The sequence below is a fragment of the Parasteatoda tepidariorum genome, chromosome 7 (genome assembly GCF_982258835.1).
Source record: "Parasteatoda tepidariorum strain Cologne lab strain chromosome 7, Ptep-v5.0, whole genome shotgun sequence".
Classification (NCBI taxonomy): domain Eukaryota; kingdom Metazoa; phylum Arthropoda; class Arachnida; order Araneae; family Theridiidae; genus Parasteatoda; species Parasteatoda tepidariorum.
This window is the reverse complement of record NC_141761.1, coordinates 64,377,017-64,392,459: the sequence shown is the minus strand read 5'-3', so window position 1 is coordinate 64,392,459 and position 15,443 is coordinate 64,377,017. Positions and strand designations below refer to the sequence as shown.

Sequence of the window (15,443 nt, the reverse complement as noted above, 5' to 3'; positions counted from 1 at the left end):
TTCAAGTTGCACCAGGCTGGGGATGCATAAGTTAAGATCGGTCGAATATATGTTGTGTATATGAATTTTTTGTTTTTAAGGGAGATTTTTGAAAAGGTCCAAGGATACATTTCAGTTTATTATTAATGCCATGGGCTTTACCAGGAATATTATTAATATGATCGTCCCAGTTTAATTTATTATTAATTGTGAGACCTAAATATGTAGCTTGGTTAACAATTGGAATTTGGTTTTCATAAAAGGTTAGAGTATTTGTAATAATTTGGCTTCTTGGCTTTTTAATAATAAGCACTTTGGATTTTTGAGCGTTAATATCAATTTTCCAATTTGAGCACCAAGTTTCAAGTGTGCTGATGTTATCCTGTAGTTTTAATAAGGCATTATTTGCAGATTTTGACTTAATAATAATTCCTGTATCATCTACAAAGAAGGCAGTGAGGCAGTTGTGATCGGTTCTGTTAATTGGAAAATCTTGTGTAAAAAATAGATAAAGAATGGGTCCAAGGATACTTCCTTGGGGGACCCCAGCTTTAATAATACGCCTAGTTGAAAGTGTATCATCGATTTTAATTTTAAATGAGCGGTTGCTTAGGTATTTTTTTAGTAGAATAATTAGGTCACTATTGAAGTTTAATTTAATCAATTTATTGATGAGTCCAGCATGCCAGACTCTATCAAAAGCTTTTATTACATCTAGCATTAAAAATGCTGAGCATTGCTTGTTTTTAATGGCTTGGCCGATGAATTCAATTATTCTAATTAACTGTTTAGTTGTACTTAATTTTTTCCTGAACCCATACTGTTCGTCGGGTAGTGTTATGAGTTTGTCTTCAATTCTGTAATAGATTATTCGTTCATATATTTTGCTTAATGAGGGGAGTAAACTTATAGGTCTATGATTTTGAGGCATTACTGGATCTTTAAGTGGTTTTGGGAAAAGAATAACAGTGGCTTCTTTCCATTTAGTGGGAAAATAGCATAATTTAAGGCAAGCGTTAATGATATTAGTTATATAATTAATGCAATTTGTTGGTAAATTTTTAATCATTTTGTTAGTGATTTGGTCACCTCCTGGTGCCTTTCTAGGTTTGAGCCTTTTAATTAGTGCTGTAATTTCATCATTGGTAGTGGGACTAATGCTATTTTTCATTACTATATTACTGAAATAATTTCTGTTTTCTTTTAAAATTTGATCTTCGAAATCATCATTAGTATTATTGTTGTTTTCTGTAAATTGATCCTCCATCGTGTCTGCAAAAGCTTCAGCTTTGTCTTCTGAAGTGAAAACTAGACCATTTTTACCGTGGATGGGTCTATTTATATTTTTATTAATTTTAAGAGCTTTAGCTAATTTATGGATAGAATTATCGTTGGTGTTAAGTGCTTCAAGTTTCTCTTGCCAACTTTCGTTGCGACGATCTTGGCACTGTTTTTTAATTTTTTTGTTCAAGTAGTTTATTTCAGATTTAAGCTGAGGATCAAAAGATTTAAGCCATTGTTTCCGAATTTTGTTTCTATATTTTATCAGTTGTCGGATGTGGTCGGGAAGTTTCATGAAATTAGGGATTGCTGTTTTTTCGGAGGTTGATTTATAAAATGCATCTGTTAGCATAGTTTTAATTTTGCTAATAGTTGGGTCTATATCTTTAGGGCTATTAAGTTGGTAGTCATTTGGTTCCAAGTTTTCCAGATACTGTGTATAGTTTTGCCAATTTGTTGTTTTAATTTTTTGGTGGTTTGCTTTGGTATTTTGCAAGAATGTGGAGAATACTGGTAAATGGTCTGAGGATAAATCATTTATTACATCAGCACATAGGGGATAATTTGAGTTTGTAATAAAGTAGTCAAGAATATCAGGTCTATGATTAGCAAAGCTAGGGTAATAGGTTGGATGTATTGGTGCTACCACTTTTAAATTTTTTCTATTTATAATGTCTTTTAGTGCAATTCCATTTTTATTATTATTTCGACACCCCCAAATAGTATTTTTGCTGTTGAAGTCACCTCCAACAATGGTGTCTATGTTATCATTAAAAATTGAGTCAATATCTTGTTGTTTCAGGGTATTATTGGGAGGATTGTAAATAGATGAAAATTTATATTTTTTATTATTAATGCTTAGGATAATTGTTACTAGTTCAAATCCATTGCTGTTATCAATATCCAGTAATGTAGCATTGAGATATCTTTTTGAGAGGATCGCGACCCCGCCGCCTTTATGTGTGAGTCTATCACACCTGAAAGTATCATAATTATTAATATTTAGTTTATGTTGTGGGGTGAGGTGCGTTTCTGTAAGCATACAGATATCTGGGTCGTGGTTTAACAGAAAATTTCTTAATTCGTCTAAGTTAAATTTAATTCCATCCGCATTCCAGAGGGTTAATGTAATTGATTTACTTGTATTAAGCATTATTGATATTGTTTCTATTAAGAGCTGAGTTTAAAATATTGGTGAGTCCAAGTCCATTAATGCTATCTATTAAAGATTTAAGTTCGGCTATTAAGCCTTTTGCTTCAGTTATAGTTTCTTTTAGACTATTATTTATGGTTTCGGTTTCGTTATCGGAATTTTTTAGGATAGCAGCGTATGATTTTCCTGTGATAGTTCTAGTTGGAAAGAATTGAGGTCGTTTATTGTAATTGCTATTATTGTGGTTATTTATTTTTGGCCTTTTTGGGCATTGGCTGTAATTTGCCGTGTAATCACCGTTGCATAATGCGCAGGTTGCTTTTGAATCTGATAGTTTTAAACATTGGCTGGTTAAGTGATCGCCAGCACATTTTAGACATTTAGGATCATGCCTGCAAAAATTAGCGGAGTGAAAGAACTGCTGGCACCTGTGGCATTGCTTGGGGCCCGGTCGTCCCCTATATTTTTCGATTTTGATACCACTTAGATTATTTAGCATAGTTATGTTATACACATTTTTAGATTGTGCGCATAATGGTAGTGTGATTAAATAAAGTGGGATAGGAGTTTTAGTGCCATTTCGGCGACTGGTCATTTGGGTCATGCTAATTACATTTAATTGATGTTCATCCATTAATTCGTCTTTAACTTGATTAAGGTCTATATTAATAGGCAAGCCTCTGATGACGACTCTCATTTGCTTGTCATCTGGGATAATAAAGGTGTGGTGTTTAACATTTTTTGCTATGAGGAAATCTATAATTTTCCTGCAAGTATCATTATCATGTGGGTAGATTTTAATAGTATCAAAGTATGTTCGACCGTGAAATTCGGTCATTTTATTCATCCTTAGTGATTCATTTAGATCATTCCATGTTACTTTGTCGTCTTTAATTATTATTGGGGGGGTTTTGGTTTTTGGTACTTGTTTGTTTACATTTGAATTAAAATTTAAGTTTTCATTTTGAAAATCGTAAGTTTGTTGGTTGTTTTCTATTGGTTGGATAGGATCTTCAGAGTCAACCAATGGGATACCGTTGTTTGAGTAGGTATTCGTATCCATTTCTCCGTCGTTATTATTATTTATAGGGGGAAAATCATTTTCGTATTCTCCATCGCTATTTTTATCATTAAGTTTTTTCGAAATCGAGTTAAAATCACCCGATAATCGTCTTTTAGGTTTAGAAATTCGGGCAGACATTGAATTGATAAGTATTTGCCTAGGCGTTAAGGGTGAGGATCCAGGGCTGGTGACGTAAGCACCTTTCGGGGTTTCTGCATTCTCATTGGCTGTTAGCCTATTTTTCTTAGTGGGATTCCGATTTAATGTTGGAATAAGAGATTTTTCTGAATTATTTCCAGTCAATTTAATTTCATTTAATTGCTGGAATTTATTTGATGTTATTATAGGAACAGTAATTGTTGGGGATTTGGGTTTAGCACCCTTTTTAACTGTTTGATAATCCTCTCCCTTGGGAGTAGCATTTGATTCGTATTTTGACGCCTTGCTCGACGCCATACTACTTTTAAATTAAGCATCAGGATTTATATCATTATAAAAGCCAAATGAGAGTTTATGTTCTTCATTGTTTGGTGCTGGGCATTTTCCAGCATCTCTGTTTATCAGTAAATTAATCTGATGTTGAATATTATCTCGAGTAATTTTATGTTGCCTCAGAAAAAAGTGGTTTTGTGGGTTGGGCTCGGCCAATTGAAGGTCGGCAATAATATTATGCTCTCTAAAGAGTTCATCATACAAGGAATCTTTAAAGGAATCAAAATCAAACGTTTTACTCAATTGCTCTTTAGCCATAGTAAAAATAGTAATATCCCTAATCTCAATAAATTTAGACCGACAACCAAGGTTGCTAGGAGAAATTAGCTAAAAGCAATTTAACACAGTGATATAGTCATACGTGACCGTTAGTTATCACCTGAAAATCAGTCACCCTGAGCCACTTGGGCGTTCTTGACAAGGGAAGGATTTCAGTGAATGCTTATCTCAATATTCAGTAAAATAATCAAATTAATAACAAGAGCAATCGAGATATAAATAACATACGTGCTGATGAGATAACAGTCTTAAAAAAGACTAGGATAGTAGTTAATTGGTGGTCTTGAGAAAGACCTTTTGTTTTGAAAAAATGACTGCCTGTTTACAATAACTCTGACGAACTCCAGAACTTTTCTGAACGAACGAACTCGAACCGAACTGTCTAGAACTCGAACTCCGAACTGACTCCACTGGGGACTGAACTGACTGAGAACTCCTCTTTACAATCATGGGATCGCTTTTATACTATCACAGAATGTTCTAGAAGCTTCCTAGGAACAACGAAAGAGGAAATGACATAGACTGAACATTCCAGAAGCTTCTGGAATGCTCATACACGAAATAGAAAAATTAGTGCCCGCTTCCCGGATCGAACCGAGGACCTTCGGCTTTATAGAAGCGAATTCTACCCCTGAGCTACTAAGACTTGACATTACTCCCGTCTTAAAAGAACAGCGTCTCGCTGTTCTAGGTTCCTGCGTGATCTTGTTATTGGTCCGGAATAGGCCGTGGTAGCCTTGGAGACATCAGTTCTTGCATTTTGATTCTGAACTCTGGCGACCCGCACGTTTTGGTCTGTACTCGGTGTGCCTGGAAAACAAGTCCTCTTGTGCCTCTGGTGCATAGTAGGGTTTCATCCTGAGTACATGAACGATGTCCTTTGGTTTACGTCTCCTTGATGTAGGATCAAAATCTTGAACTTCATATGTGACCTCCGAAATGTGACGCAAAACTTGATACGGGCCGAAATATTTTTGAGAAGTTTTTCGGAGCGACCTACCTTGCGCACAGGAATAAAAATCCACACCAAGTCACCAGGCTGATAGAACACTGCGCGATGCTTGGAATCATAGCGACGTCGGTCTTTCTCTTGCGCTTCCAAATTTCGGATTCGAGCCAACTGGCGAGATTCCTCTGCACGGATCTTCAATCTCGCAATGAAGTCTGTTTCCGAATCCTCTATGGGGTACTGGAACATGGTATCTAATGTTGTTTCAGCCTCTCGTCCAAACGTCAAGAAGAATGGCGTATGCTTAGTGGTATCTTGCTTAGCTGTGTTATAAGCAAACGTGACGAACGGCAAAATCAGATCCCAGGTCTTGTGTTCAACGTCTATGTACATGAATAGCATGTCTGCCAAAGTTTTGTTGAAGCGCTCTGTGAGTCCATTCGTCTGAGGGTGGTATGCGGTCGTCATCCGATGAACTACGCTGCACTGATGGTTGATCTCGGCAATGAGTCTCGACTGAAAAACTTGACCACGATCCGTGATGATGGTTCTCGGAGCTCCGTGTTTTAGAAGAATCTCTTCAAAGAATTTTGCTACTTCTGGAGCTTCTGCATTGGGAATAGCTTTTGTCACAGCGTATCGTGTAAGATAGTCGGTGCATACGATTACCCATTTATTTCCATCCTGTGATTTTGGAAAACGTCCAAGCAAGTCCATACCAATACGCTGAAATGGGACTTCGGCTAGAGGTATGGGGATCAGGTAGCCGGGTGGCTTCAGTGGGACAGCTTTTCGACGCTGGCACTCTTTGCAATGTGTTACGTAGTGGCGCACGCTTCGGAAAATCCCCAGCCAGAAGAATCTCTTTCGGAGACGATCATATGTTCTTGTCAATCCCAGGTGTCCAGCAGTAGGTTCATCATGAAAATGGCGGAGAATTTCTAACCGCATTTTCTTAGGAATGACTGGTAGCCACTGTTTTCCAGATGGGTCAAAATTCTTCTTGCAAAGGATGTCATTCACCATGGAGAACCCTGCGCTTGACAAGTCGGCTGAATTTTTGCAGACTCTGATGTGGTTGGCAAGCTGCGGGTTGTCACGTTGCTCCGAAGCCAAGTCAGTCACCGCAGCAAGGGACTCAACTCCTGAAATGTTTTCGTCAGGAACAGGATTTCGTGATAGGCAATCTGCATCAGCATGCTTCCTTCCACTTTTATAAATAATAGAGACGTCGTATTCTTGAAGCCTCAACGCCCATCTTGCTAGTCGACCAGATGGATCTCGTAAATTGGCTAACCAACATAGAGAGTGGTGATCAGTAATAATTTTGAAGAACTTCCCAAAGAGGTATGGGCGGAATTTCCCTATTGCCCATATAGCTGCCAGACATTCACGTTCAGTGGTTGAATAATTTCTCTCGGCTTTAGATAGGGTCCTCGAAGCATATGCGATGACTCTTTCTTCTTCGTCTTGTTGCTGGACCAGCACGGCTCCTATACCATATCCACTGGCGTCGGTATGCAGTTCGGTGGGTGCGTTTTCATCGAATAATGCCAATACAGGTCTTGAAGTCAGCGCCGATTTGAGGTCATTAAATGCATCTATGTGGGCCTGATCCCGGCAGAATCTTGAGTCTCCCTTTAAAAGTTCTTGAAGGGGTTTAGCGCGGAAACAAAATGTTGGGATGAATCGTCTGTAGTAAGAACACAGACCCAAAAAACTTCTGACATCATGCACAGTCGTCGGTGTAGGGAAATTTTGTACAGCTGCGACTTTATCTGGATCAGGTTTTACTCCTCCTCCGGATACAAGATGCCCAAGGATTTTGATTTCGTTAGCGCCAAATTGGCACTTTTTGGGATTTAAAGTAAGTCCGGCTTCTTGAATGCAGGATAGCACGCAGCGTAACCGCCGAAGATGTTCAGGAAATGTGTGCGAAAAAACAACTATATCGTCTAAATAACAAAGACACATTTTCCATTTTAGGTGACGTAATAAGTTATCCATAGTTCTCTCGAACGTTGCAGGAGCATTACATAATCCGAACGGCATCACCTGGAATTCATATAGCCCTTCACTAGTGACGAACGCTGTTTCTTCCCGATCAGCCTCGTCCACTTCTATTTGCCAATAACCAGAGTGCAGATCCATCGATGTAAAGTATTGGGCCCCTTTAAGACAGTCTAGAGTATCGTCTATTCTGGGCAAAGGATAAACGTCTTTTTTGGTGACCTTGTTGAGGCGACGATAATCAACGCAAAATCGCCAGCTTCCATCTTTCTTACAAACTAGCACAACCGGAGACGACCACGGACTCTCTGATGGTCGAATGATGTCCCGTTTCAGCATTTTGTCAAGTTCGTCATTGATTATGCGTCGCTCTGTAGGAGATACTCGATATGGCCTTTGGCTGATTGCTGGATGGGTTCCGGTGTCTATTTTGTGTTTCACTTTTATTTTGTATTCTTGGCGCGATAGTCCATAGTAGAATGCGTCTTGAAAGCTTCTCAGCAGGTTTTGCAATTGCATTCGCTGCTCCGTGCTCAGGGTTTCGGCCATCATTTGAGAGTAGTCGACTAGGTCCGTGCGCTTTGAGTCTTCAACATCAGCGTATGAAGGTACTTCCGCCAACGTGTTCAAGTAGTCGGAGTTGGCAGGCTCAGCGTAACCAATGCACATGCCTTTCGGGATGTGACGTGCTTGTGCATGTCCATTAGCCACCCATATTGAAGTTTCGCCATTGATGAAGGAGGCTATAGTGGAGGGGATAGCAGTTCCTTGATTAATGCACAGAATTTTATTTCCTTCGACTATTAAATCAATGTCTTCTTGTTTTTCTGTGGCATTTACTGTAATGCGTTTGAAGGAACGGCCAGGGATGACAAAGTCAGACACAGCATGAAGGTTAAAGGTACATGGCTTCGTTGGTTGATCTTGTAAAAGCTCGTCAAAGGTAAGTTCAGCTCGGCCACAATCAATTACGGCTTGTGATGCTTTCAAAAAGTCAAAACCGAGAATAACGCTATGGCTGCACTTCGGCATCACGGTAAATTGGTAGGGCTGTGTTCTATCATCTATGGTCAGTTGCAATACACAAGTACCCAGTGGTCTCACAAAATTGCCTTCGGCGACCTTAAGGATAGTGTCCTTTGAGGCTCGGAACATGACTTTTCGTCGTTTTTGTCTGTAGGAAGATAGAGAACGGAGATAACGGAAAAGGATGCTCAAGAGTCCACAAGTGCTTTTACGGGTTCATCGTCGATGAGAATGTCGATGTGGTTTCCCTGCAATTTAGCGGCCAATGGAGGATTTCGAAAAATTGTAGCCTCACCTCCCACTGAGGGCGTAAGGCTTAGTTTTCCTCTCGGGTTGGCGACTGGCTGGAACGGCGGTGCAGCATCGGCGATGGAGATCTCATACGACATATCCGTGACCGTCCTCGGGCAGGACTAGGGGATCTTCGTCTGGGAGGTGCGTCGTAGGTAGTATCGTCTTCATAGTCAGCTGACGAATATCCTCTCGGGTTGTTGGATCGGTAGTCGTTAAATATGGTTCTGCGTTCCCGACAATAGCGAACGACATGCCCCGGTCGTCCGCAATGAAAGCACACCGGACGGTTATCCGTGGTACGCCACAGGTCGGTCTTTCGTTGGGGTTCACTCCAAGGAACATTATTTTGTGGCTTTGCGGCGTATGTAGCCAAACGTCTAGGAGGTCTTGCAATCGGGCGTCTTGTCGTGATAAAGGGAGGTCGGTTGGTTGTAAGGGCTGCTATGGATCGGTCCATCTCGTTTCGAATAGAAGCCTCTGTAGTTTGCAGTTCACGGGGATGGACTTCGAATGACTGCTCGTTTACATGTTGAATTTCGTCTCTGACAATCTGACGAATTAGCACAGCCAAGTCAGGTGCTTCGTCCACTGCGGCCATAGGAACAACATTAGGTAATCTGGCAAACTTGTACCGTCCCACTCTCTTTTGTCTCATTTCTTCTATGTACAGGCACCACTTTGTAAAATCAGCTGTTGTTAGGATTTCTCTCGTAAGAAGGGCTTGGAACACATCTTCTGCGACGCCCTTCATGAGGTGGGAAACCTTATCTCCTTCGGACATGGTCGGGTCAACCTGAATGCAAAGTCCGAGAACGTCTTGAATGTAAGACTGGATGCTTTCGTCGAATTTTTGTGCGCGAGACTTGAGGTGGTCTTTGGCTCGTCTGAGGTAGGATTGGCTGTCTCCAAAGGTCACTTTCAAACCATTTTCGAATAAAGTCCAAGACGTCAGTGAGTCCTCATTGTTTTCGTACCATTGTCTTGTGGCGCCGTCCAGGAAGAAGTAGGCATTAGCTAATTGCATAGTGTCATCCCAATGATTGTACGATGACACTCTCTGGTATTCCTTCAGCCATTTTGTCGGATCTTGTCCTGGAGTACCCCGGAAGATTGTTGGTTTCCTGGCTTCAGCAGCAACTGTTGGCGTCATCCAAAAGGCAGGTTTCATATCCTGTTGGTCCCCAGTGGTCATGTCTGTCTCTGGCACATTGGCCATGGCTGTCTTTGGCACAGTCGTTTCAGGAACGGCTTCTTTAGGTTTTTCGTATAGTCCAAATTCAGGTAGAAGTCCTTGGACTCGACGGCTTCTTCTAAGCCAGTCAGTGTTTTGCTCCGTGATATTGATTGGGAGATTAACTCTTACCCGGCGCCTCCACCAAATTTGTCACGTTAAAGTGTTTAGATTTAGTGAAGATTACAACATGAGGTTTTGATAATTTATTAACATCAGGAATTAACACCGGGAACTAGTCTGCGACCAGAAGAACTCCTCTTTACAATCACGGGATCGCTTTTATACTATCACAGAATGTTCTAGAAGCTTCCTAGGAACAACGAAAGAGGAAATGACATAGACTGAACATTCCAGAAGCTTCTGGAATGCTCATAAACGAAATAGAAAAACTAGTGCCCGCTTCCCGGATCGAACCGAGGACCTTCGGCTTTATAGAAGCGAATTCTACCCCTGAGCTACTGAGACTTGACATTATAACCAAGTTTTTTTCCCTTAAATTTAGGAGTTTGATTTCATTTATATTTTCTCACGTATTTCCACTCTCTATAAATTTTCTATGTTTATCAAGAATTTAGTATTTTATTCATTTTCTATCTGGTCGTTAAAAAGGAATACTTTAACCTTTTCGGGGAAGAAAATTTCGTTCCAAAATTTTATTCAAGAAAAGCCATGACAATTGTGGTCATCGTATGCATATCCGCAATGAAGCCCTATGCTGTATCTTTACCCTTTTAAAAACAAAAAGTGGTTGATTTAAAACCTCGAGAAGTGGAGATAGAGTGTGTGCAGGATCTCGTTGAGTGTAAATGAGACTGAGAAGCAACAGTGCGAGTAGGACGATGACGCAGTCCTAAATAAAAATCAACAATTCAATGTGGACCATGCATTGAAGTAGCCGCGATCATATCACGTCCGCGGGTCACCAATATGGGGAAAGACCATTAGACAATGCCAACCTTCATCTAGCAAAAGGTACCTCAAGTTTGAATCAAGTTAGCATGTCGCTTTGAAACTAAACCGTTGTAACTCAAAAAAGTTGAAAAATGAGATTTTTGGGTCATTCTCTGTAAAAAAAAAGTCACCCAAAGTCAAACTAAACCGTTGTAACTCAAAAAGGTCGAAAAATGAGATTTTTGGGTCATTTTGCGTAAAAAAAGTCACCCAAAGTCAAACTAAACCGTTGTAACTCAAAAAGGTCAAAAAGTGAGATTTTTGGGTCATTCTCTGTAAAAAAAAGTCACCCAAAGTCAAACTAAACCGTTGTAACTCAAAAAAGTCGAAAAATTAGATTTTTGGGTCATTTTGTGTAAAAAAAGTCACCCAAAGTCAAACTAAACCGTTGTAACTCAAAAAAGTCGAAAAATGAGATTTTTGTGTCATTTTGTGTAAAAAAAGTCACCTTTTTAGAAAAACAACCTGTTATCTTTATAGTTCCATAAAGTTAATTTAGAGAGCAATCGTCATCGCATTGCCGCGATTAGCATTAGTTTGAAATCGCTCTTCTGAAAAACTTGCTTTTTTGAGTTACCACGGTTTAGTTTCAAAGCGACGATATGCTACTGAATTGATAGTTTAATTATCGTAGTGGTAGATACGCCACAACTTCGTGGTTAATCAGATGAACGGACTGCTGCTGATTATTTAACATAATTTCAGAATTGAAATTCTGACAGTGTATTGATACGCAGTACCTAATAAATAAACATATGTGCCCTGTATACTTGAAGTGAACTGAAAATTAATCTGAAAGTAACAAGAAACTGAAAATTTGCACACTTTTGAAAGTCATTATCTGCCTTCGAAAAAACTAAAAAAAATGTGAAATTTACAGGAAAAGAATTCTTAAATATAGCAGAAAAGAGATCAATTAATACATCTATGATTACTGATACAACTTTTTTATAATATGGCCCTTGATTTTAAGATTACAGGAATAGTTATAAGAAATTGTAAAATTGAGGAATTGTTATAAGAATTGTTGTCAAGATAAAAGTAAAGTGTTGTAAGAATTGTTGTGTTTTTTTTTTTTTTTTGCAAAATTAAATGACATAACATTGTGTGTCTGTGTATATTTTTTGCATATTTTAATGCTTGAATTTCTATAATTCAGAAAAAGTATGGAATGTAAAATTTAAATAGTCATTAAATAATAATCATTAAATTTAGTATTAGATCATTAGATTAAAATATATTAGATCAGATTAGATATATTAGATCATTAAATTCAGTCGAGTGAATTCACTGGGATTAGGTTTTGACTCTAATTAGAAGATAAGATAAACTCATGTTTGTGAAAATTGCAACACCATGAAGGACTTATGCGAGACAGCTGAAACTTTCAGGAAATGCAAAGTAGAGCATGTTATGCAAATGATTAGAATTTCAGACCCGTAGCGCATGCTGAGCAGCGCCCTCTGACCGACTGATGGATCCGAATAAATAGACGGCTGTAGCGACGCGTGTATGGTTATCGGTGGTAATCTGCTTGTGGTAAATGTTAGCTTAGTCGTTACTTATGCCTTTTCGACGAAAGAGAGCGAGTTTTCAGCAACTTACAGACTTTGAACGGGGGAGAACCATCGGCCTTCGGGAAGCTGGATTATCTTATGGTGCAGATGCCGCTCGTGTGCAGCGTAACAGCAGCACAGTGGTGCGTGTTTGGAAGCAGTGGACGAACGAGTGTCAGACAACTTGGAAATCCGGGAGTGGACCCCGAAATGTCACGTCAGCTCGCGATTACAGACACCTAGTCCGCATGGCGCTGGCTGACCGTACGGCCCCCACTAGACAACTGGCAGCACAGTGGTCAATAGCTACAGGTGTTTCATTGTGTGCTTCATCAATTTATAGATGTCTGCTGCAGCGTGGGGCTGCGCGCAAGGGACTCCTTTATACAGGACTGGCGTGCTGATTGGCAGCGTGTTGTGATTTCTGACGAATCTCGCTTTAATTTGTAGTACCATGATGGCTGCATTCTATGCCGGTGAACGCCACCTTCCGGAGTGCTTTATCGAACGCCACAGTGGACGAACACCTGGAGTTATGGTCTGGGGTGCCATAGCGTATCATGGACGATCTCAATTGCTACGAATTGTGGGTAATCTGAACAGCAACCGGCACATCAGTGAAGTTCTACAGCCCCAAGCTGTTCCCTTCCTTCAAGTCTTGCCAGGCGCTGTATTTCAACAGGACAATGCCCGCCCTCATATTGCTAGGACTGTGCAATCCTTCCTTGCATCGCGGCAGGTACAGCTTCTTCCTTGGCCTGCGTATTCCCTGGATATATCTCCGATTGAACATGTGTGGGATTTCTCTGGTCGGCGTCTCACTCGTGATCATCGTCCTGTTGCTTCTACAGACGAACTTTGGGTACGCATACAAACAATATGAAATGCCCTTCCTCAGGCAGACGTTCAAAATTTGTTTGACTCCATGCCACGTCGTGTAACAGCACTTATTGCGGCGCGTGGTGGTTACACAAAATACTGATTTTGATCTCTTGTTATAGTTTGTTTGCTTTGAAAATTTAATCATTTATTTGTCCTACTACTATTCAGCTGTGTATTAAATTTCATTTAATTATGACGATTCCTTCATGGTGTTTCAATTTTCACAAACATGAGTTTACATATATTTTTTCCGTTTATTTACAATATTTTTCCAATATCTTTGGGAAGCTCCTCCTCTAAAAAAAGAGATTCCGTCAACCATATCAAACATTCCTGTCGTGATATGTCCTGTCGTTCATATCAAACATTTTTCTTTTTTTTTAATTTAATAAGCCACAATAAAGATGGAACTATACCATGCTACAATGAAGAAATTTCCAATGCAACGGATGATCGTGTTGTTCTACCAGCAGCCATTCGTCTCAAATAATAACGCCCCCCTATAGGTCGCTTCGCTCGCGAATTTCGTCTAGCCTATATGCTAGAAATTAACAGATTGCCTGCATCCAAGTTACAGCAAGCAGAAAAGCAAATAGCATTAGATAGGTAAGATGTTAGATGTTAGAGAAAGTGCAGTAATTTCTTTTTTATTTAAATAGAGCTAAGAATTAGCAAACATCACATTAAATTATTTACGAAAAAAACAGGATTGTATACAGTAAATAATAAATTAATTGCTTAATTAAATAGATCTATGAAAAACACGGGGTTGTCTACAGTCAATAGTGAATCGAAATTTGGCCCCGTAGAGCCATTGTTTAATTTTCAGGATGGTTCCGGAATTATGAATGCGACATACAGAAAAACAAACTCTTCCTTTTTTATTATAGATATACTAGGACGTATGTATCAAATCAGCTTTCCTCTCCTTAATTTTTTTAACTTAATTATTAAATTTATTTCAGTTTTAAATGCAAATTAAACCTTAATTACATGTTCTATGAAGCTTAGGAAAGAATATGTTGATGAGTTTTTAAATCTGGACGAAGTTCGAAGTGCGTGTTAACGAAAATGGATATAGTATTTAATTCCAATTTTTTCCTTTTGTGAGTATTTTTTTCTTTTTTAAAGAATAAACTAGTCAGCCCAAATAAATCCGTTACCTGATATAGTCTATTGTCATAAATCACTAGGTAAATTAGTCTTTTTTATTAAAATTTTTAAAATTCAACAGTTGTTTTAAGAGCTTGCCACAGTTGCAATACACTTATAATAGTGGTTTTAGAAAACAAGAACAATCGCACAGGCATATGGAAGAGAGAGAGAGAGAGAGAGAGAGAGAGAGAGAGAGAGAGAGAGAGAGAGAGAGAGAGAGAGAGAGAGAGAGAGAGAGAGAGAGAGAGAGAGAGAGAGAGAGAGAGAGAGAGAGAGAGAGAGAGAGAGAGAGAGAGAGAGAGAGAGAGAGAGAGAGAGAGAGAGAGAGAGAGAGAGAGAGAGAGAGAGAGGGAGAGAGAGAGAGAGAGAGAGAGAGAGAGATTTTAGATTTACATTGTAGGAATGTTGAGCTTTAAAATTCACTTTATCGTTTAGAATTAATACATCGACTGCTAAATACATCGACTGAAAAATTACATCTGCAGCAAACCTAGCCATCCGGACCCTAAATAACGGGATATTGCCCTGTAATGATTTTTTATTTTATAACCGTCGTTAAACAGCAGACACAATTTTTGGGTTTACGATTACTAATGCTCAAATCCGTAGCCTTGTAATTTTGAACCCTATCTAGAAGACAAAGGAACTCTTGGATCAAATAATGGGATAAATTTCACCTTCGAGGAGGACTTTTTGAGGGAACTCATCAGCATTTGAGTTTCATAGAGAGGATAACCACCAGAACCTCCCCCCATACCAGAACCTCCACCAGAACCACCACCAGAACCTCCCAAAGGAATTCTAACCTATGGTTCGTCTACACCTGAGGATATTTTACGTGAGAAATGTTTTCGGTGCAAGACGGATGCAGATTTGTTTCGACCAACCATCACTGGGATTCGAACCCGGTTCAACTCATTGGAAGGCGAACGCTCTATAATAGCCCTGTAATGATTATGCTTATAGTGTTTAAATAAGTAAGCACGCAATTTTCTGCTTCGTTGTTAAAGTTGGGTAGAAAAAATGCGCATTTTTTGCTGTGCCTATTTTCGAATACACGCAGTTAGAGCTGTGTACCTTTTTCTAAACACACATTTTTAGCATTGTCGATATTCGTAAGCATGCACTTGGAACTGTGT

General features: G+C 39.4%; 2 protein-coding genes across 2 annotated transcripts in view; one reads left to right on the top strand and one right to left on the bottom strand.

Annotated features, from left to right (window-relative positions):
- LOC122272127 (fatty acyl-CoA reductase 1-like) overlaps positions 1–15,443 on the top strand; it is a 102,203-nt gene that overhangs the window by 75,491 nt on the left and 11,269 nt on the right. The window lies entirely within an intron of this gene.
- LOC147807198 (uncharacterized) lies at positions 8,464–9,908 on the bottom strand. Its single transcript, XM_087168666.1, has one exon. The coding sequence runs from the start codon at positions 9,740–9,742 to the stop codon at positions 8,549–8,551; it is 1,194 nt and encodes a 397-aa protein (XP_087024792.1). The 5' UTR covers positions 9,743–9,908; the 3' UTR covers positions 8,464–8,548.